General features: G+C 48.2%; 1 protein-coding gene across 5 annotated transcripts in view; it reads right to left on the reverse strand.

Moving 5' to 3' along the window:
- mid1 (midline 1) overlaps positions 1-24,097 on the reverse strand; it is a 414,560-nt gene that overhangs the window by 52,312 nt on the left and 338,151 nt on the right. For all 5 annotated transcript variants that reach the window (XM_068040365.1, XM_068040362.1, XM_068040366.1 and 2 more), the window contains exon 3: positions 20,645-20,740. In XM_068040365.1, coding sequence (XP_067896466.1) covers positions 20,645-20,740 — 96 coding nt within the window. The remainder of the gene's footprint in view (positions 1-20,644; positions 20,741-24,097) is intronic.

Below are 24,097 nucleotides of genomic sequence, written 5' to 3' on the forward strand. Positions count from 1 at the left end.
GGCTCCCGGTCCAGAAATGCCTCAAATTTAAAATTCTCATCCTTGTGTTCAAATTCTTCCATGGCCTCCCCCCTCCCTCCCTATGTCAAACGTCCTCCAGCCCTACCATCCTCTGAGAGTTCTTGCTCAACGTTGATTTCATTTGCCCCTCCATTGGCAGCCGTGCCTTCAGCTGCCTAGGCTCTAAGCTTTGGAACACTCTCCCTACATCTCTTCTCCTCTCTACTTCCCTCTCCTCCTTTGAGATGCTCTTTAAAACCTACCTCTTGGACTAAGCTTTAAATCACCGGTCATGATATCTCCTTGTATGGCTCAGTGTCAATCTTTGTCTGATTAATTACACTCCTGTGAGGCACCTTGGAACAGTTTACGACGCTAAAGGTGCTATATAAATGCAAGTTATTGTTGATAACATTGTGCGCACAAATACATTGATCAGAGTCGTACTGCCCCTTTAAGGAATACCAATAGAAAATGCTGGAAATACTCCAGAGGGTCTGGCAGCGTTTGTGGAGATTTTATGCGCACCCCTGTGGTGAATTTGGAGGCGGGAGGGCATTTAATCAGGTGGGATGGTGGTGGGTGGGGAGCCCAGCACCTTCCCACCTGCAGCCCGGTTAAGTCTGTGGCAGGAAGGCCAGTGGGCAGCGTTATGGAGGCCCTTAATGGGCAATTAATGCCCAAATAAGACCTCCCTGCTACCGCTGATATTAATCCTGATTGAGGGACCTGGTATTGGGAAGGGGGGGTATCGCTGGATAGTGACAAGGGACAGGGGTCCTGTTTGAAGTAACAGGAGGAAGCTTGGAGAAGATACTACTGGTAGCAAACCAGATAGCAAACTGCAGGAGAGCAAACGGTGCATTAAAATGGAGACCAACACTATCTTGGCAGTGGGGAGGGGACAACCGAGAAGATTCTACATTTGGCACATTGTAATGGTGTCACATGCCTATTATGTAATGACACTCCAAGCCCTTAGTGTACTTTTCCTCTGCGCCCAACTGATCTTTTGGATCCTCTCTGCCACAGAGATTCAGCTCTGCTATTGGACAAATGAGAGTCCTTGGCTGTCACCGTCCCCCTGCTTCCTGGATCAATCTCTGCCCCTCCCCTGCTTCCTGGATCAAAATCTGCCCCTCCCCTGCTTCCTGGATCAATCTCAGCCCCTTCCCCTGCTTTGTGAATCAATCTCTGCCCCTCCCCCTGCTTCCTGGATCAAAGTCTGCCCCTCCCCCGGCTTCCTGGATCAATCTCAGCCCCTTCCCCTGCTTCGTGGATCAATCTCTGCCCCTCCCCGTGCTTCCTGGATCAAAGTCAGCCCCTCCCCCGGCTTCCGGAATCAAACATTGGATCACTGATCAGTCTCTGCCCCTCCCCCTGCTTCCTGGATCAGTCTCTGCCCCTCCCCCTGCTTCCTGGATCAGTTTCTGCCTCTCCCCCAGCTTCCAGGATCAATCTCTGCCCCTCCCCCTGCTTCCTGGATCAATCTCTGTCCCTCCCCCAGCTTCCTGGATCAATCTCTGTCCCTCCCCCAGCTTCCTGGATCAATCTCTGCCTCTCCCCCTGCTTCCTGGATCAATCTCTGCCCATCCCCCTGCTTCCTGGATCAATCTCTGTCCCTCCCCCAGCTTCCTGGATCAATCTCTGCCTCTCACCCTGCTTCCAGGATCAAACACTGCCCATTTCCCTGCTTCCAGGATCAATGTCTGTCCCTCCCCCAGCTTCCTGGATCAGTCTCTGCCCCTCCCCCTGCTTCCTGGATCAATCTGTCCCTTTCCCAGCTTCCTGGATCAATCTCTGCCCTTCCCCCTGCTTCCTGGATCAATCTCTGCCTCTCACCCTGCTTCCAGGATCAAACTCTGCCCATCCCCCTGCTTCCTGGATCAATCTCGGTCCCTCCCCCAGCTTCCAGGAGCAAACTCTGCCCATCCCCCTGCTTCCTGGATCAATCTCTGTCCCTCCCCCAGCTTCCTGGATCAAAGTCTGCCCCTCCCCCTGCTTCCTGGATCAATCTCTGCCCCTCCCCTGCTTCCTGGATCAATCTCTGTCCCTCCCCCTGCTTCCTGGATCAATCTCTGCCCCTCCCCCTGCTTCCTGGATCAATCTCTGTCCCTCCCCCTGCTTCCTGGATCAATCTCTGCCCCTCCCCCTGCTTCCTGGATCAATCTCTGCCCCTCCCCCTGCTTCCTGGATCAATCTCTGTCCCTCCCCCAGCTTCCTGGATCAATCTCCGCCCCTCCCCCTGCTTCCTGGATCAATCTCTGTCCCTCCTCCAACTTCCTGGATCAATCTCTGCCCCTCCCCCAGCTTCCTGGATCAATCTCTGCCGCTCACCCTGCTTCCTGGATCAATCTCTGCCCCTCCCCCAGCTTCCAGGATCAAACTCTGCCTCTCACCCTACTTCCTGGATCAATCTCTGCCCCTCCCCCAGCTTCCAGGATCAAACTCTGCCTCTCACCCTGCTTCCTGGATCAATCTCTGCCCCTCCCCCAGCTTCCAGGATCAAACTCTGCCTCTCACCCTGCTTCCTGGATCAATCTCTCTCCCTCCCCCTACTTCCTGGATCAATCTCTGTCCCTCCCCCTGCTTCCTGGATCAGTCTCTGCCTCTCCACCAGCTTCCTGGATCAATCTCTATCCCTCCCCCAGCTTCCTGGATCAATCTCTGTCCCTCCCCCAGCTTCCTGGATCAATCTCTGCCCCTCCCCGTGCTTCCTGGATCAATCTCTGTCCCTCCTCCAACTTCCTGGATCAATCTCTGCCCCTCCCCCAGCTTCCTGGATCAATCTCTGCCGCTCACCCTGCTTCCTGGATCAATCTCTGCCCCTCCCCCAGCTTCCAGGATCAAACTCTGCCTCTCACCCTACTTCCTGGATCAATCTCTGCCCCTCCCCCAGCTTCCAGGATCAAACTCTGCCTCTCACCCTGCTTCCTGGATCAATCTCTGCCCCTCCCCCAGCTTCCAGGATCAAACTCTGCCTCTCACCCTGCTTCCTGGATCAATCTCTCTCCCTCCCCCTACTTCCTGGATCAATCTCTGTCCCTCCCCCTGCTTCCTGGATCAGTCTCTGCCTCTCCACCAGCTTCCTGGATCAATCTCTATCCCTCCCCCAGCTTCCTGGATCAATCTCTGCCCCTCCCCCTGCTTCCTGGATCATTCTCTGCCTCTCACCCTGCTTCCTGGATCAAAATCTGTCCCTCCCCCAGCTTCCTGGATCAATCTCTGCCCCTCCCCCTGCTTCCTGGATCATTCTCTGCCTCTCACCCTGCTTCCTGGATCAATCTCTGTCCCTCCCCCAGCTTCCTGGATCAATCTCTGCCCCTCCCCCTGCTTCCTGGATCATTCTCTGCCTCTCACCCTGCTTCCTGGATCAATCTCTGCCCCTCCCCCAGCTTCCAGGATCAAACTCTGCCCCTCCTCCAGCTTCTTGGATCAAACTCTGCCCCTCCCCCGCTTCCTGGATCAAACTCTGCCTCTCCCCCAGCTTCCTGGATCAAACTCTGCCCATCCCCCTGATTCCTGGATCAATCTCTGCTGCACCCACTGCTTCCAGGATTAAACTCTGCCCCTCCCCCTGCTTCCTAGATCAAACTCTGCCCATCCCCCTGCTTCCTGGATCAATCTCTGCCGCACCCACTGCTTCCAGGATTAAACTCTGCCCATCCCCCAGCTTCCTGGATCAATCTCTGTCCCTCCCCCTGCTTCCTGGATCAATCTCTGCCCCTCCCCCTGCTTCCTGGATCAATCTCTGTACCTCCCCCTGCTTCCTGGATCAATCTCTGCCCCTCCCCCTGCTTCCTGGATCAATCTCTGTACCTCCCCCTGCTTCCTGGATCAGTCTCTGCCTCACCACCAGCTTCCTGGATCAATCTCTGCCCCTTCCCCTGCTTCCTGGATCAATCTCTGTCCCTCCCCCTGCTTCCTGGATCAGCCTCTGCCTCTCCACCAGCTTCCTGGATCAATCTCTATCCCTCCCCCTGCTTCCTGGATCAATCTCTGTCCCTCCCCCAGCTTCCTGGATCAATCTCTGCCCCTCCCCCTGCTTCCTGGATCATTCTCTGCCTCTCACCCTGCTTCCTGGATCAATCTCTGTCCCTCCCCCAACTTCCTGGATCAATCTCTGCCCCTCCCCCTGCTTCCTGGATCATTCTCTGCCTCTCACCCTGCTTCCTGGATCAATCTCTGCCCCTCCCCCAGCTTCCAGGATCAAACTCTGCCCCTCCTCCAGCTTCTTGGATCAAACTCTGCCCCTCCCCCGCTTCCTGGATCAAACTCTGCCTCTCCCCCAGCTTCCTGGATCAAACTCTGCCCATCCCCCTGCTTCCTGGATCAATCTCTGCCGCACCCACTGCTTCCAGGATTAAACTCTGCCCATCCCCCTGCTTCCTGGATCAATCTCTGTCCCTCCCCCTGCTTCCTGGATCAGTCTCTGCCTCACCACCAGCTTCCTGGATCAATCTCTGCCCCTTCCCCTGCTTCCTGGATCAATCTCTGCCCCTTCCCCTGCTTCCTGGATCAAACTCTGCCCCTCCCCCAGCTTCCTGGATCAAACTCTGCCCCTCCCCCAGCTTCCTGGATCAATCTCTGCCCCTCCCCCGCTTCCTGGATCAATCTCTGCCCCTCCCCCTGCTTCCTGGATCAATTTCTGCTCCTCCCCCCGCTTCCTGGATCAATCCCTGCCCATCCCCCTGCTTCCTGGATTAAACTCTGCCCATCCCCCTGCTTCCTGGATTAAACTCTGCCCATCCCCCTGCTTCCTGGATTAAACTCTGCCCCTCCCCTTGCTTCCAGGATCAAACTCTGCCCGTCCCCCTGCTTCCTGGATCATTCTCTGTCCCTCCCCCTGCTTCCTGGATTAAACTCTGCCCCTCCCCCGCTTCCTGGATCAAACTCTGCCCCTCCTCTGCTTCCTGGATCAAACTCTGCCCCTCCCCCGCATCCTGGAACAAACTCTGCCCATCCCCCTGCTTCCTGGATCAATCTCTGCCGCACCCACTGCTTCCTGGATCAAACTCTGCCCCTCCCCCGCTTCCTGGATCAAACTCTGCCCCTCCCCCGCATCCTGGATCAAACTCTGCCCATCCCCCTGCTTCCTGGATCAATCTCTGCCGCACCCACTGCTTCCTGGATCAAACTGTGCCCCTCCCCCGCATCCTGGATCAAACTCTGCCCATCCCCCTGCTTCCTGGATCAATTTCTGCTCCTCCCCCTGCTTCCTGGATCAATCTCTGCCCCTCCCCCTGCTTCCTGGATTAAACTCTGCCCCTCCCCCGCTTCCTGGATCAAACTCTGCCCCTCCTCTGCTTCCTGGATCAAACTCTGCTCCTCCCTTGCTTCCAGGATCAAACTCTGCCCGTCCCCCCGCATCCTGGATCAATCTCTGCCCCTCCCCCCGCTTCCTGGATCAATCTCTGCCCCTCCCCCGCTTCCTGGATCAAACTCTGCCCCTCCCCCACTTCCTGGATCAAACTCTGCTCCTCCCCCGCATCCTGGATCAATCTCTGCCCCTCCCCCCACTTCCTGGATCAAACTCTGCCCCTCCCCCGCTTCCTGGATCAAACTCTGCCCCTCCCCCGCTTCCTGGATCAAACTCTGCCCCTCCTCTGCTTCCTGGATCAAACTCTGCCCCTCCCCCGCATCCTGGATCAAACTCTGCCCCTCCCCCACTTCCTGGATCAAACTCTGCCCCTCACCCGCTTCCTGGATCAATCTCTGCCCCTACCCCTGCTTCTAGGATCAATCTCTGCCCCTACCCCAGCTTCATGGATCAAACTCTGCCCATCCCCCTGATTCCTGGATCAATCTCTGCCCCTACCCCAGCTTCATGGATCAAACTCTGCCCATCCCCCTGCTTCCTGGATCATTCTCTGTCCCTCCCCCAGCTTCCTGGATCAAACTCTGCCCCTTCCCCTGCTTCCTGGATCAATCTCTGTCCCTCCCCCAGCTTCATGGATCAAACTCTGCCCATCCCCCTGCTTCCTGGATCATTCTCTGTCCCTCCCCCTGCTTCCTGGATTATTCTCTGTCCCTCCCCCAGCTTCCTGGATCAATCTCTGCCCCTCCCCCAGCTTCCTGGATCAATCTCTGCCCCTCCCCCAGCTTCCTAGATCAAACTCTGCCCATCCCCCTGCTTCCTGGATCATTCTCTGTCCCTCCCCCAGCTTCCTGGATCAATCTCTGCCCCTTCCCCTGCTTCCTGGATCAATCTCTGTCCCTCCCCCAGCTTCCTGGATCAAAGTCTGCCCATCCCCCTGCTTCCTGGATCAATCTCTGTCCCTCCCCCTGCTTCCTGGATCAGTCTCTGCCTCACCACCAGCTTCCTGGATCAATCTCTGCCCCTTCCCCTGCTTCCTGGATCATTCTCTGTCCCTCCCCCTGCTTCCTGGATCAAACTCTGCCCCTCCCCCAGCTTCCTGGATCAAACTCTGCCCCTCCCCCGCTTCCTGGATCAAACTCTGCCCCTCCCCCGCTTCCTGGATCAAACTCTGCCCCTCCCCCACTTCCTGGATCAAACTCTGCCACTCCTCCGCTGCCTGGATCAAATTCTGTCCATCCCCATGCTTCCTGGATCAATCTCTGCCGCACCCACTGCTTCCAGGATTAAACTCTGCCCATCCCCCTGCTTCCTGGATCAATCTCTGTCCCTCCCCCAGCTTCCTGGATCAATCTCTGCCCCTCCCCCTGCTTCCTGGATCAAACTCTGCCCCTCCCCCGCATCCTGGATCAACCTCTGCCCATCCCCCGCATCCTGGATCAAACTCTGCCCCTCCCCCTGCTTCCTGGATCAAACTCTGCCCCTCCCCCGCATCCTGGATCAAACTCTGCCCATCCCCCGCATCCTGGATCAAACTCTGCCCCTCCCCCTGCTTCCTGGATCAATCTCTGCCCCTCCCCCTGCTTCCTGGATCAAACTCTGCCCCTCCCCCGCATCCTGGATCAAACTCTGCCCATCCCCCTGCTTCCTGGATCAATCTCTGCCGCACCCACTGCTTCCAGGATTAAACTCTGCCCATCCCCCTGCTTCCTGGATCAATCTCTGCCGCACCCACTGCTTCCAGGATTAAACGCTGTCCCTCCCCCAGCTTCCTGGATCAATCTCTGCCCCTCCCCCTGCTTCCTGGATCAATCTCTGCCGCACCCACTGCTTCCAGGATTAATCTCTGCCCATCCCCCTGCTTCCTGGATCAATCTCTGCCGCACCCACTGCTTCCAGGATTAAACGCTGTCCCTCCCCCAGCTTCCTGGATCAAACTCTGCCCGTCCCCCTGCTTCCTGGATCAATCTCTGCTCCTCCCCTCGCTTCCTGGATCAATCTCTGCCCCTCCCTTGCTTCCAGGATCAAACTCTGCCCGTCCCCCTGCTTCCTGGATCAATCTCTGCACCTCCCCTCGCTTCCTGGATCAATCTCTGCTCCTCCCCTCGCTTCCTGGATCAATCTCTGCTCCTCCCCTCGCTTCCTGGATCAACCTCTGCCCCTCCCTTGCTTCCAGGATCAAACTCTGCCCGTCCCCCTGCTTCCTGGATCAATCTCTGCTCCTCCCCCGCTTCCTGGATCAAACTCTGCCCCTCCCTTGCTTCCAGGATCAAACTCTGCCCGTCCCCCTGCTTCCTGGATCAATCTCTGCCCCTCCCCCTGCTTCCTGGATTAAACTCTGCCCCTCCTCTGCTTCCTGGATCAAACTCTGCTCCTCCCCCGCATCCTGGATCAATCTCTGCCCCTCCCCCCACTTCCTGGATCAAACTCTGCCCCTCCCCCGCTTCCTGGATCAAACTCTGCCCCTCCCCCACTTCCTGTATCAAACTCTGCCCCTCCTCTGCTTCCTGGATCAAACTCTGCCCCTCACCCGCTTCCTGGATCAAACTCTGCCCCTACCCCTGCTTCTTGGATCAATCTCTGTCCCTCCCCCAGCTTCCTGGATCAAACTCTGCCCCCCCCCCCCCCCGCTTCCTGGATCAATCTCTGCCCCTACCCCTGCTTCTGGGATCAATCTCTGTCCCTCCCCCAGCTTCCTGGATCAATCTCTGCCCCTACCCCTGCTTCCAGGATCAATCTCTGTCCCGTCCCCAGCTTCCTGGATCAAACTCTGTCCCTCTCCCATGCTCCTCAAACAAATTTTCCTTCTCCATTTGTAGCCATCTTTTTAGACTGCTATCCCATAACTCTATTTGTTCCCTTGCCATCATTGTCCTGCCTTGCTTTATTCTTTCCTATGCTCTCCTTACCTATTTTGCTTACATATAGGATGCTTACATTTCATGGAGCTCCTTCCCCCATTTTACTGGATTCAAGCCTTTGCCACCTCCCTATTTACCCTTTCCACTGGGAAAATCTAGGCAATAATGACATAATATAAAACGAATTAAGATTGTATTAGAGAAGGACATGAATACAATGAAAACCAGGTTAATAGATTGGAGAAAACAGATTTTGAGGGGCTGAGAATAGAAAGTGGAAAAATGAAATGGGCAACAATATTGGCAAACAGCAATGCAGATCAACAATGGGAAACATTTAAAACAGTGTTCAACAGAGTACAGGAAAAATATATTCCACTAAAAGGAAAGAACTAGTGAGACTCCATGGAGAAATGAAGACATAAGGGAACAATTGAGGGTTACGAAAGAGGCATGCATTATGTCCATAGGCAGCACAGGTCAATAAGAGACAATACAGAGATTAGGAGAGAAGTCAAAACAACAATTAAGTAGTCAAAGACGAACTTTGAAATCAAATTATCAAGAAACATAAAATAAAAGAGTAAAATATTTTACAGGCACATCAATAAAAAAGGAAGGCTGGGATGAGAATAGGACCATTAAGGGACAGAAAGGATAATACCACAGGTAACGATAGATAGATGGCAAAATATTAAATAATTATTTTGCTGCGGCATTTGCCATGACAAAAAAGGGGATGTAATAAATAAACTAATCAAACTCAAAGAGGACAAAGCCCCTGGTCCCCCGGATGGATTGCATCCACACATTTTAAAAGAATCTGGGGAAAAGACAGCAGAAGCATTGCTAACATATATTTAATAATTTGTTAGAAAAAGGTGCAGTGCCAGAGGACTGGCAGATAACTAACTTAATTCCTATATTTAAGAAGGGAGACAGAACATGGCCATAGAATTATAGACCTGAGCTTATTACAGCGCATATCAGTGGTAGAAAAAAATAATGGATTCCTTACTAAAGGAGAGAACAGAAAAACATCTAAAAAAGAATATAATAATGAATAGTCCACTTGGATTTCAAAAGGGAACATCTTGCTTGACCAATCTTATTGAATATTTTAAGGAGGTAACAGATAGAGTAGACAATGGTAATGCAGTAGATGTAATTTATCTGGATTTTTAAAAGGCCTTTGATAAGGTTTTTTATTCTTTCTTGGGATGTGAGCATCACTGGCTAGGCCAGCATTTCTTGCCCATCCCTAATTGCCCTTGAGAAGGTGGTGGTGAGCTGCCTCTTGAACTGCTGCAGTTCATCTGGTGCAGGTAGACCCACAGTGCTGTTAGGGAGGGAGTTCCAGGATTTTGACCCAGCGACAGTGAAGGAATGATGATATAGTTCCAAGTCAGGTGCCCCATAGTAGACTAATGAATAAGGTAAGAGAATGCAGAAACAGGGGACAAGTGGCAGAATAGATTGCTAGCTGGCTTCAAGACAGAAAGCAGAGAGTGGGAATAAGGTGTTCCACAAGGATCAGTGCTGGGACCACTGCTATTCACAATTTACATTAACGATTTAGTATTTGGAATCAAAAACATAATTTCTAAATTTGTGGATGATACCAAATTTGGAGGGGGTGGGGAGGGGTGATAGTCAATACCGAGTAAAACAGCAACAAATTACAGGACATGAATAAACTTGCAGAATGGGCAAATAATTGGCAAATAATTGGCAAATAAAGTTCAACACAGATAAATGTGAGGTGGTAAATGTTGGTAGGAATAATGGGGAGGTCACTGATCACTTGGAAGGTGTGAATCTCAGTGGGGTAAAGGAACAAATGGATCTCAGAGTAAAAATACACCAATCACTAAAAGTTGCACTACAGGTTAGCCGTGCTATAAAAACAAACTAAGCACTAGGCTTTATTTCCAGAGGGATAGATTTGAAAAGTAGGGAAGTTATGCTAAACCCGTATCGAACCTTGGTTTGACCACACTGAGAGTATTTCATGCAGTTTTGGTTGGCATACGATAAGAAGGATATAGAGGCACTGGAGAGGGTGCTGAGATGATTTGCAAGGCTGATGCCAGAAAAGCGTGGGTATACATAACAGGAAAGGATGAACAGGTTGGGTCTCTGCTCTTGAAAAAAGGCTCAGGACTGACCTAAGAGAGATCTTTAAAATTATGGAAGGTTTTGATAGAGTGGATAGAGAGAGAATGTTTCAACTTGTGGGGAAGTGCATTTCCAGAGGCCATCAATATAAGATAGACACCAAGAAATCCAGTAGGGAATTCAGAAGAAATCTCTTTATAGAATGATGAGAATGTGGAACTCGCTACCACAGGGAGTGGTTGAAGCAAATAGCACAGATACATTTAAGGGGAAGCTTAACAAGCATATCAGGGAGAAGGGAATAGAGGACTTTGATGACAGATTTAGATGAAAAAAGATGTGAAGAGGCTTGAGTGGAGCATAAACGCCAGAATGGATTGAATGGGTCAAATGGCCTGTTTCTGTGCTGTATATCCTATCCAATCCTGGTTCCTGAGTCAAACTCTGCCCCTCTCCTGGCTCCTGAACTTGACTTTGTTGTTGCTGGCAACAAGTTGAATTTTTAGTTGCTTATTGACTCCTTAACGAGACTGCATCCCAATTTTACCCGAACATTTCAACCTTAAAGCAGGATCTTGGTTTTCTTTTATCAGCCCAACTCTAAAATCCTTCCTTGTCAAGTCAAGCTCTCTTCCACTGGTGCATGTCATATGTTTTCCTCTATGCCCATTTACATGACAAGGTGGAATATAAGAGAGTGATGAAGGGAATGCAATGGATGTTGTCTATATGGATTTTAAGAAAACCTTTGACAAAGTACCGTATAAAAGGCTGGTTAACAAAATTGAGGCTCATGGAATAGGAGGGTCAGGGTCAGCTTGGATAAACAAAAATTGGCTTAAGTACAGAAAACAGCGAGTCATGGTAAATAGTTATTTTTCAGACTGGAGGATGGTAGACAGTAGTGTTCCCCAAGGTTCAGCGCTAGGACCACTGTTTTTTTGATATATACATACAAATGACTTGGCAAATCTTTCAATATCTAACGATTCCAAACTTAGAAGAATTGCAAACAGTGAGGATGATGCAGATCGACTGCAACAGGACATAGATAGGCTAACAGAATGGGCAGACAAATGACAGATGGATTTGAATACAGACAAATGTGAGGTAATGCATTTTGGCAGAAGAAATAGGGAGTGGCAAGATACACTTCATGGCACAGTTCTAAAGAGTGTGCAGGAACAGGGGGACCTGGGGGTTCATGTGCATTGATCTTTGAAGGTAGCAGGACATATTGAGAGAGTGGTTAGCAAAGGATATGGGATCCTGGGCTTCATAAATAAGGCATTGAGTACAAAAGTATGGAGGTTATGCTGAACCTTTATAAAGCTCTGGTTAGGCCCCAACTAGAGTATTGCACTTGTTCTGGTCATCCCACTTTAGGAAAGATGTAAGGGTCCTTGAGAGGGTGCAGAGGAGATTTGCCAGAATGATTCCGGTATGTGGGAATTTAGTTACAAGGTTATGTTGGAGAAGCTGGGGTTGTTCTCCTTGGAGCAAAGGAGATTGAGGGGAGATCTGATAAAGGTGTACAAGAATATGACAGGTTCAGATAAGGTAGACAAGGAAAAACTGTTCCCATTAGCTGATGCTACAAGGACTAGGGGACACAGATTGAAGGTTTAGGGCAAGAGATGCTGGAGAGGGTTGCTCTGAGGGAGCACTTTTTTACACAGCGGGTGATAATGACTGGAACTTTGGATGGGCACTTGAGGGAAATAAACTTGCAAGGCTATAGGGATAGAGCAGGGGAATGGGACTGACTGGATTGTTCTAGGGAGAGCCAGCATAGACCCAATGGGCTGAATGGCCTCCTTCTGTGCCATAAATGAATCTATGAATCTATGTGCATGCTGGCTGTCGCTCCAGACTCAAGCAGCTTCAACAACAACAACAACATGCATTTATATAGTACTTTTAACATAGTAAAATGTTCCCAGACACTTCAAAGGAGTGCTGTCAAACAAAATTGTGCTTCATGAGATATTAGGGCAAGTGACCAAAAGATTGGTCAAAGAGGTAGGTTTTAAGGAGCACCTTAAGGGAGAAGAGATTGCTAAAGAGTCAGAGAGATCTAGGAAGAAGCTAGGGCCCAGGTAGCTGAAGGCATGGCCGCCAATGGTAGTGTGATTAAAATCAGGGATATGCAAAAATCCAGATTTGCAGGAGCGCACAGATCTCAAAGGCTTTTTAGTGCCAGAGAAGATTGCAGAGTTAGGGAGGGGCAAAGCCATGGAGGTATTTGAAAACAAGGATGAGAATTTCAAAATTGAGGCATTGCTGGATCGGAAGCCAATGTAGGTTAGTGAGCACAGGGGTGCTGGGTGAATGGGACTTGGTGCAACAGGAATGGACAGCAGAGTTTTGGATGAGCTCAGGTTTGAGGGTGAAAGATGGGAGGCTGGCCAGGAGGGCATTACAATAGTCAAGTCTAGAGGTAACAAAGGCATGGATGATGGTTTCAGCAGCAGATGAGCTGAGGCAGGAGACAGTCAGGTAATGGTACAGAAGTGGAAGTAGGTGATCTCGGTGATGAAGCGATTATGTGGTCAGAGGTTTATCTCGGGGTCAAATGCAACATCAAGTTTGCAAACAGTCTGGTTCAAACTCTAGACAGTTGCCAGGGAAAAGGATAGATTCAGTGGCCAGGGAACTGAGTTTGAGGTGGGAACTGAAGACAATGGCTTCAGTCTTCCCACTATTTGGAGGGAGGAAATTGCTGCTCATCCAGTACTAGATGTCAAACAAGTAATGTGACAAATCAGAGACAGTGGAAGGGTCAAGAGAGGAGGTTGTGAGGTCGAGCTAAGTGTCATCAGTATGCATGGGGAACCTGATATTATGTTTTTGGATGATATCGCCGAAGGGCAGCATGTAACTTCCTCCTCACCTTTTTATTTTCCTCTATTTCCAGGCCCTACTCAGCTTTCTACTCTTAAGCTCATCCAGTGTTGCTTCCTTTCACCTGTTCATTAACCTGCACCATGCCTCCCTCAATCTTCCTCCCCCACCATTTAGCTAACTGCTCTTCTACCACATTCCCACTGTTCAGTACCACTTGATTGGGCTCCCAGCCTCCAACTGCACTGCACCTCCCTTGATGTTCTCCACCATGTCCAATGTTGCGCCCTCCCAAAACAGGAATCCAAAAACACTCTCACTCGGCCCACTGCTCTGAGGTAACCTCTCTAAACTCTGCTCCATCCCTCTTACTGCTTTCACTGTCTTCTCCTGGACTTGCTGGCAGATCAATCACCACTCCCAACCCCCATACTCTGCATCAGCCCTCCGAAATGTTTAAGAAGAAGGCTCTCACAACCAGGATGAGGAAATGGATGTTATCAGGAAAAGTCTTGATGCTAACAAAATCCAGATTATGAGTGGCGATTCCCCTCACCAAACTCTCCATGCCTGCCTAAACATTCTATGATTAGCCCCTGTTACATCAATAATAGGGAAAATGCTAGAATCTATTCTAAAGGATGTGATAAATGGATACTTGGATAATAATGATCTGATTGGGCATAGTCAACATGTATTTATGAATGGGAAATCATGTTTGCTGAACCTGTTGGAGTTTTTTGATGATGTTACTAACAGAATTGATAAAGGGGAGTCAGTGGACATGGTATACTGGCATTTTCAGAAGGCTTTTGATAAAGTTCCCCCAGGAGGTTGGTTAGCAAAATTAAAGCACATGGGATAGGAGGTAATATATGGCATGGATTAAGGATTAGTTAACAGGCAGAAAACAGAGAGTAGGAATAAGCGGGTCATCCTCACATTGGCAAGCTGTGACTAGTGGGGTACTGGAGGGATCAGTGCTTGGACCCCAGCTGTTCACAATATATAGTAATGATTTGGATGTGGGGACCAAATGTAGTATTTCCAAGTTCACGGATGACACAAAACTGGATGGGAATGTGTGTTGTGAGGAAGATGCAAACTGGCTTCAAGGGGATTTGGAAAGACTTAGTTGGTGGGCAAGAACGTAGCAGATGGACTATAATGTGGAAAAATGTCAGGTGATTCACTTTGGTAGGAGGAATAGATGTGCAGAGTATTTCTTAAATGGTAAGAGATTAGAAAGTGTAGATGTACAAAGGGACCTGGGGTGTCCTGATCAATAAATCACTGCAAGCTAACATGCAGGTGCAGCAAGTAATTAGGAAGGATAATGGTATGTTAGCCTTTATTGCAAGAGGATTTAAGTACAGGAGTAGTGAAGTCTTGCTTCAATTGTATAGAACCTTGGTTAGACTGCACTTGGAGTACTGTGTGCAATTTTGGTCCCCTTACCTTAGAAATTATATTATTGCCATAGAGGGAGTGCAATGAAGGTTCACCAGACTTGTTCCTGGGATGGCGGGACTGTTCTATGAAGAGAGATTGGGGAAACTGGGCCTGTATTCTCTAGCATTTCGAAGAATGAGAGGTGATCTCATTGAAACCTACAAAATACTGAAAGGGATAGACAGGGTAGATACAGCTAAGATGTTTCCCCTGGTTGGGGAGTCTAGAACCAGGAGACACAATTTCAAAATATGAGGGAAGCCACTTAGGATCGAGATGAGGAGAAATTTCTTTACTCAGAGAGTGGTGAATCTTCAGAATTCTCTATCCCAGAGGGCTGTGGAAGCTCAGTCATTGAGTATGTTTAAAGCAGAGATTGACATATTTCTAAATATAAATGACATAAGGGGAGATAAGAATAGTGTGGGAAAAAGACATTGAAGTGGATGATCAGCCATGATCGTATTGAATGGTGGGGCAGGCTCGATGGGCTGAATGGCCTACTGCTGCTCCTATGTTCCTATGATCACCACACAGTGGTACAGTCCTTATTGACAATCGCTACTTTTTGCCTCTCTTTCCTCCTCTGGCAGTTTCTCTTCCTTTGAGCACTTCACCCTCTTCTGCCTTACACGCTCTCGCTTAAAAGCCTTGTCATGTACCAGCCTCTCAATTTGCTAATTTCTTCACCAGGAGTTCATTCATCCCTTCTCTCTTTCTATGTCTCTGGAGTGTGTGGCTCCTCATCCTTGATGACCTAAACCTATAACTAAACTTCCCCTAACCACCTCTTTTCCAATTTCATTGCCCTTCGAACATTGATTAAAGTCATGCTTCACAAAAACTCCCTCATCAACATTCATGAACACTCTTTTGACCTTGGCATCTCTTGTGGTTATGCACTCCTTGGGCTGAATTTTACCCACCTCCGGAGATGGGAGGAGGCGGGGGTGGAGTGATGGCGGATGGCCCGTCGCACCACAATTTTGCCAGGGGTGGGATAGGCCAAAGAAGACCTTCCAGCCTAGAGGCCACTGAGGCACTTAACAGGCCTATTAACAGCCACTTAAGGGCCTATTCCTGCTGCCGCTGGAATTTAACCAGCGGCGGGGTGGGGGGGGGGGGGGGGGGGTGTGGTTGGAGCCTCTGCCACGCAGGGAGGTCACCCAACGTCCCTGCTGGCTTGGCAGGTGGGGGTCCTCCTCCATGGGCAACCTGTGGTCCACAGAGGCTCCCCGCCAGCAAACAAACCATTTCCCTGTACCCACTTCCACCTGTACTCAACACACACGCTCCCCACCGCCCCCCAACCCTTCGCCGTGGCCTGCTGGACCGGACCCCCAACCCCTGCCTCACCTACCTGAGGTATGGGGCTCCAGCGCTGCGCTTGGTGCAAGGCCTTTGCAGTACCGGCAATGGCACTGTTCCGGTGGCGCTGCCAATACTGAGCTGTCGGCCCTGTGATTGGCCAGCAGGAGTGATCCCCATCTCTAAAGGGGCGGGGATCCCGGCGCGGGCTGTCACTTGGCCTGGCCCCATAGAATTACACTGGAATGGCTCTGAATGGCCAAGACAGGAATTCCTCCACCCCCCCCTTTCAGTCCAGCAGCGGAAGCCCTGCCATTGGCACAAAATTCAGCCCCAAGATCTCAATTACCAACAACGCTATCATTTTGTTCATCACCCCCATACATAATATCCGCACCGCTTGCCCATGAGAAAAGCTTTCCCCCTCCTCTCCTCCTCCACCCATTACTGTTGACCTTCCGAACTGCTTCGCCATGTTTACCAATGATTCACTGGGCAGAGTTTTACCAGTCAGGCTGGGAGGCAGGGGGTCTGGTAAAGTAGCAGGGAGCCATGTTAGAATGGATTCCTGATGCAGTCCTGCTCCGGGGGAAGTCTCCCAGAGGCGGGCTGCGAGGCGGACTGGCTGCTCCCTCCAAGGAGGCGGACAGCTGACTTGCATAATGAATGGCCCTATTAAGGGCCATTTTACAGAGCTGCCGGCTTTTTGCACACGGTTGGGCTGACCCCTGCCACATGGGGAGGATGCCAGCTTCATGGAGTTGGACTCTCTGCTGCAGCCGTGGGGGCCATCGCAGTCTACAAATCCATGGCTCAAATAGGAGGCCACTGGCAGGAAAGCGTTCTCTGATTGGGCCGACAGCAGCAGGAGCCTGCAGTCAGCCAGTTAGGAGGCTGCCTGCGGTAAAATTGCTGAGCCCGTTCCGCTGCTGGCAAGTTCGGGCTCAGGAATTGCTCTACGCCCCGATGTCGGAGTTCCGAAGCCTGCAGTAAAATTCAGCCTATTGAGTCCCTCCAGATTATTTACTATTTCCTACCTTTGCTGTCTTTCCCTCCTTATCTCTAACACCCCACAGCCCTACACACAACCTGTCACCCCCAAGAACTGCATTTCTTCAACTCAGACTTCTTGTGTACCCCACCTCCATTCCCATTGCCCCACCATTGGCAGCCGTGCTTTCAGCCAGTTCGGCCCCACATCCTGGAATTATCGCCCTTTAAAAACCTCTGCCTCACTCTCTTCCTTTAAGACTCTCCTTAAAAGCTGTCTCTTGTCACCCCTCCTAATAAGTCCTTCTTTGGCTTGGTACCATTTTTGTCTGATTATGTGCTTGCAAAGCACCTGGGTGGTTCACTATGTAAAAAGTGCTTACATACATGTAAGCTGTTGTTGTAGAGATAAACAAAGGGAAAATACTTTCCTAACCTAGCACATTCTGACTACATGACACCCGCCCATGTGACACCTAAATATGTGGCATTCAATCAGGTGACTTGTACAAATGTTATTGCATTTACATTATAAAGTGTGGGCTCCCTGAAGTTGAGTATTGTTACTTGTGATTTTGTGGCATTAGCTGTCATGTGACAAGTTCTAAGAACCAGAAGGTCACCGGTGAGCAGGCAAATAGGAGATATCAAGGAGCCTGTCCCCTCCCCCCACAATTTCAGAGCCTGCCCATGCCAATTTCAGAGCCCACCCACACCAATTTCAGAGCCCACCCACACCAATTTCACAGCCCACCCACACCAATTTCAGAGCCTGCCCTGAAGGTTGAGATTCCCTGATTGATGAGACCAACCTCCCCAATAAATGCTGAAACTGTGATTCTCAATTCTGTACCCTCTTCTATGTGATCTTGTCTCTGCGAATGATGTCACCAGGCTGGAGGCTGCTCTAACATCAGCCGGTGATGCCATGAGTACAAAGTGGGAAGGACACTGCAGCGGTGAATTCAAATCGCTGAATCACCCAGACTGCTAGAGGCAGCCCTTGGAGAGGGGGGCTCCCCTGCCTCCCAATTTCGGGAAACACCCAGTCATTTCGGGAAGGATGGGAACTGTGTAGAAATGGAAAGCATTGGTACAATAGATTTGAAAACACTATTTATTGTTCTTGTTACATTGTGAGTGCAACACAATCTAAAATATGAGTTTTGATTGGTCAATATAATGTTGTTATCATAGGGTTCTGTCATGTGAAACTGTGCTGGTGCTTTGATTAGCTTGGGATGTAATGATGTAAAACAGGCAGTGACTGGTATTTACTTCTTATGACCTCATTTCTAGTCATGTGTGGCAAAGACATCAAGAGAGCAGTGGAGGCTGGTTCATTGAATATATTCAAGGCTGAGTTAGACAGATTTTTGATCTACAAGGGAGTCAAGAGTTATGGGCAGGCAGGCAGGAGTTAAGGCCACAGATCAGCCATAATCTTATTGAATGGTGGAGCAGGCTCGAGGGGCCGAATGGCCTATTCCTGCTTCTATTTCTTATGATCTTAAGTGATAATAATAATAGCTCTGGGTAGGGGCAGTTACACAATCTCAGGGCATGGATGGGCAAGCTTTCATTCCAAGGGGAAAGTATCAGCTCAATTTTGAGAATCTGTTAATGTTTTTAACTCCTTCCAAACAATTACTTTTTAAGCATGCATTCAGGCTCGACTACAAAATGGCAAGTCTAATTAAATCAAAAAGCCACTAACTTTTGCTATTTTTGTCTGTTGGGTGGGTGGAGAACCTCTGCACTGGATGAAATAAAGTCCTTATTGTAAGGAATGGGTTTATGGTTTCACTACACCACATACACTTGAAAGTCTTCCTTCAGTATTATTTACATCGGAAGTACCGCAGATATTTGAGACCAATAAACCATTGCATAAGGTAATGGCTAATCCCCCAGCAGGCAGTGGAGATTAAAACCCACTCTCACTAGAACTCTCATTAACTATAATAATTGAAGTAAGGGAGAGGGATTTAAGAGGTTGGGAGTGGAACGACAAAAATGTTAAAGGTACAACTTAGCAGCCAAGTAGGGGAAGCTTCAGTCCACATCTGTACTGACTGGATGTTGCTGAGGTTGCAGGAGAAAAGATTCCCAGCACCATTCATTTAGTTGAACATTAAAAGGCACTTCAGAAAGAACTTACACTTATATCATCTTTTACAACCTCAAAACACTTTACAGCCAATGAAGTATCTTTTTGATGTGTAGGCACTGTTGTAATGTAGGAAATGCTGCAACCAATTTGCACACAGCAAGCTCCCATGAACAGCAATGAGATATTGACCAGATAATCAGTTTCTCGTGTTTTAGTTAAGGGATAAGTATTGACCAGGATACTGGGGAGAACTCCTCAAAGCTCTCCACCACTAGGGTTTTCCTCACCTCATGTCTGTCATAGATTAATTGATAGCAATTGATTGCTATGATTAATCAAGAACTCCATTATCATTGTATCACGTGACTATCAGGATGGTAGGAGAAGAACTAATCATCTTTTTTTTGTCTAGCAATTGCTATGATGTCCCTCCCCCACACTCAATTCATCTGGAATCTCTCATGATTGTCTGTTATTAAAGTCTTAAGATTTTTTCTGTCACTATTTTTCTTAAGTATATTTGGGAACAAGTGCACAGTGGTAGCAAAAACCTGGATAAATACCTTATCATTTGGACTATTTTTCTCAACTATTTCCTCACATCTACTTTTTTCTGTGGCGAGTAACACAGAGGAAAATACAGCCCTAAAGAAATTTTTGCAAAAATGGTCTTTACTATCAGTCCTTAGGGGTTCATTGTAAACTAATCCCCCAAAGGGAACCTGGCGTGACCAGATTGACGGTGATTTTACTTTTCATGGCCTTCAATAATGAGTGGAGTCGAGTGGGGTGTACAACAGCTGGACCATCTGATCCATCAGTTTCCCACAAGGCGAATTAGGTTAAAAGTACCCACTTGTGTTAGATCAACCGAGTAGATTAATCCAAATTATATAGGTTCGGATGCCAGAGATAAATCAACTTATTGTTTTTTTTAATATCGGCAGAAGGCATTAACAAGCTATACTTACTATTATAATATCCACCAGGGTCTGTGAACTATTATCCAATCCAGGCAAGCTCTCAGCACAGAATAGCACAGAATTACTGAAAGTGAGCCTATTTGTACACCTAGGTGGACAATGTCAGATGACTGTAGCACGTCAATGGCTGTAAAGAGCTTTGGGATGTGCTGTGGTCATGAAAGGCACTATATAAATGCAAGTGTTTCTTTTTTCTAAACCTGTCAGACCTGAGATTGTTATATCATATGCTATTACACTATTCAATGGAAATGTTGGCATTACATAGACTCCATTCTCTCTGGAATGTGGGTGTTCATCATGTTGAAGGCGACACAATTTTGCATGGTTATAAACATCTCACTTTAACAGAATAATAACACCTGAAACCTAAACTTGTTGGCTCCAAACTAGCTATAATTTTTTACACAAACACTCACACAACTTCTTAAATTGCATTAACCTGACACCTCCTGCTTACATAACATTTCCCTCTACAATCCTAATAGCCTAATCTAAACCATGTGTTAGCCTCTATAACACAGAATATGTTCTTATAATACAATATTAATACCGACTGCTGTATTATTAAGCTATTTTTCCTATTATATCACACAGTTTCTATTTAGTACAAATCCACACAGGCTTATTTCTGGATGTTATTGCAATGAGTACTCACCTCTACATGTTGACAAGTCTGAATTAATCTGCCCATTAATGTTTCCAGCTCGTTGTTCCTCTTAATTAGACTGGCCAGGTTGGTCTCCAGGCTTTGCTATTTGAGGAAGAAATGAGATACAGTTACAAGTGGTAGGCATCACTGTCCCATCATGTGGAGAGTCAAGTCATAAACAAAAATCATTAAGCTATCACAAAGGACCTTTGTTTGAAACACTACTGGACTGGATAGTTTCACTGGCAATAGGCCACTTGCTCTGGCTACTGGCCCAGTGGTCAAGTGAAGCATTTTCAGTTTGCTGCTTGAGTGTAAAAGCAGTGTTTGCTGCCTGTTATACAAATCAGTGGAAATTAAAATTGGATGTTTTCAATCTACTCCCTGCTGCTGACTGCCTTTGCCTTGCAGGGTGCCTCACCAGAACATATTGCCCCTTGTGGCTCTGGTTTCCTGGGAGCATTGGCCTGTTCTGGACAGGTGAGCTGAATGCCCTGCTTCATCCACAAACATCTCGTGCCTTGTGAACATTGTTTTGCAGAAATACTCAGGGTAAATTCTCTTGTTCATTATTCTTTATACGTGCTTTCATAATTTCATTACATAATATATTACCATAACTTCCCCAAAGTGGCTACAGCTGCAGAAGTCCCAGTGGTATCACAGAGACTTCAAAATTCATTATCAATTGAAAGGCACTTCAGCACTCTTTGCCACAAAATATAATTGAATTATCCCATTGGACATCTCTACAGTAAAATGAATACAGCTCCATGACACACACTGCCCCTGCACTGCACATTAATCCTTATACTTTGGGGCAAAGACAGTACCTTTTCTGAACAATAATAGAAAATTAAAAGCAGCTGTTCATCAAAGGAAAGAAAGGCTTGCATTGCCAAAGCACCTTTCATAACCTCAGGATCACCCCCAAATGCTTTACAGCCAATACAGCATTTTTGAAGTGTAGTCGCTGTTGTAATCTATGAATCGCGGCAGCCAATTTGCACCCAGAAAGGTCCCACAAACAGAAATGAGATAATAACCTGCTAATCTGTCTTAGTGACATTGGTTAAGGGATGAATACTGACGAGAGCACTTGGGGGTACTCCCCGGCTCTACAGTCAGGGTCTTGGTTTAACGCCTCATTTGAAAGATGGCACCTCCATCACTCCCTTAGTACTGCACTAGGAGGGTCAGCCTGGGACATGTGCCCAAGTGTCTGGAGTAGGATTTGAGTCCACAACCTTCTGATGCAGATGAGCCTGCTACCAACTGAGCCAAGGGCCGATACCTAGGAACAATTATCTCCATCAGTAGAGTACACTAGTATTTTCCACATAATTTAATCTGATAAACACAAATAGAATCATAGAACCCTACAACTCATCAAGCCTGTGCCAGCTCTTTGAAAGTGTTGTGCAATTAGTTCCACTCCCCTGATCTTTCCCCATAGCCCTGCAAATTTTTCCTAAGGTTCCTATTTATCCAATTCTCTTTTGAAAGCTACCATTGAATTTGTTTCCACCAACCGTTCAGGCAGTGTATTCCAGATTATAACAACTCACTGCATAAAAACATTTCTCCTGGTCTTCCCTCTGGTTCTTTTATCTTAAATCTGTACCTCCAGTTACTGACTCTTTTGCCAGTGGAAACAGTTTCTCTCTAAGTACATCATCAAAGCCCGTCAAAATTTTGAACAACTCTAATTAAATCTTCCCTTAACTTCTCTGCTGTAAGGAGAATAATCCCAGCTTCTCGAGCCTCTCCACATAAGTGGTGGCGCTCATCCCTGGGACTATTCTGGTAAATCTAATCATCATGTCAAAGTATCACACTCCTGCTTGTGAATGGCACCAGTTTGACAGAAACAATGACCAGTTATTCTTTCCTAAACCCAAATGCTTTGACAAACTCTGTTTTTTGTATATGTTAATATGATCGGTGCAAAGCGGTTTTGTTTCGCACTGAGTCTGCTGGTATATTGTAAATGCTGCCTGAATCTGGAGTCAAGTCCCAATGTGATACTGAAGTGTAAAGGAACCTAGTGTTAACAAGGCGGTAACGCCTCCAAATGGGATCGGAAGCATTACTGTCCGAGTGATAGCTGCGATGTGGCAGGCTCCATTTTGAAAGGGGCCCTCCATTGGGTTTCCAAAGTGCCTGCCTATTTCAAGCAAAAGGCCCTTTTAGTATGGAAATCAGGGTCCGATGATATAAATGGAACTGCAAAGTCCATTTTAAGTCAGAACTGGCTGTAGTGTTGGACTGAAGAGGCCCACCAAATGTAAATGGGTGAATTTACACGAGGCCCTGCTGATCATAGACTGGCAGAACTCAAGCTGAATTTCCAGCTGCCATTGTAATGTAGTCACTGTTTAAATGTAGGGAATGTAGCATCCAATTTGCACACAGCAAGATCCCAGCATCAGCAATGAAATAAACGATGGTATCATTTGTTTTAGTGATGTTGAATGAAGGATAATTATTAGCCAGATCACCTGCAGAACTCCCTCACTCTTCTTCAGTAGTGCCGTAGATCTTTTGTGTCCATCTGAGAGGGCAGATAGGGCCTCAGGTTTAACGGCTCATCTGGAAGACCGCACCACCAACAGTACAGCACTCCCTCAGCGCTGGGAGTGTCAGCCTGGATTATATGATCAAGTCTCTGAAGTGGGCCTTGAACCCGCAACCTGCAAGAGTGCTCCCAACTGAGCTGCGGTTGATAAGAGCTCAATTATTTGTACTAGCGCACGTAACAACTGTTTACACACAGAAACAGGGAGCTAGAAAACAAGGCACACATAGTGCGGGATATATGACACTAAAACAGAATCATAACTAAATTAAATTAGATGTGTGTTATTTTCTAACAATAATAGCACTGGCGAGGGTGGGAGAGGTTTGGGGGCCGGTTGGGTGGCAGGGGGAAAGTTAAAAAATGGGAAACCCAACCCCATCCCACCATGAACGTGCCAGCTTCTGGTTTGACTGCTGCAGATTTGGGATCATCAGATTAATCAGAGGATGGTTGGTAATTACAATTTCTAAATGAAGCTCCATGCCTCAGATAATTTCATCAATATGGATTTAACAATTGCAGGTTTCCCGGGAATCTCAGCAGCTAAAGGGAGGTGGGAGCTGCTTTCCCAGCACTTCTTCTGGGCCAAGAGGAACAGGAGCGCTCCCTCTAGCCCCTCAAGCAAACCTGCCGTCATCTCCCTCTCTCTGCCTCCCGCCATTTCTATGTCCCGCCATCCTTCTCTTCCCATCTCTCTTGCCCCGCCACCCTCTCTCTCTCTCTCCACAACTTCCTGTGATCTGAGTTAATCCTGCACCAACTGCTGATCTTCTTGATTGCCAGGGACCATCCCCAGACATCTTGTAACCCGACAGTTAGCAAGCCTTCACTCTGGCCAGCCTGCAGTTAGGAATTTAACCGTAGCTTTGCCTCCTGCC

Source organism: Heterodontus francisci, chromosome 10, assembly GCF_036365525.1.
Source record: "Heterodontus francisci isolate sHetFra1 chromosome 10, sHetFra1.hap1, whole genome shotgun sequence".
Classification (NCBI taxonomy): Eukaryota; Metazoa; Chordata; class Chondrichthyes; order Heterodontiformes; family Heterodontidae; genus Heterodontus; species Heterodontus francisci.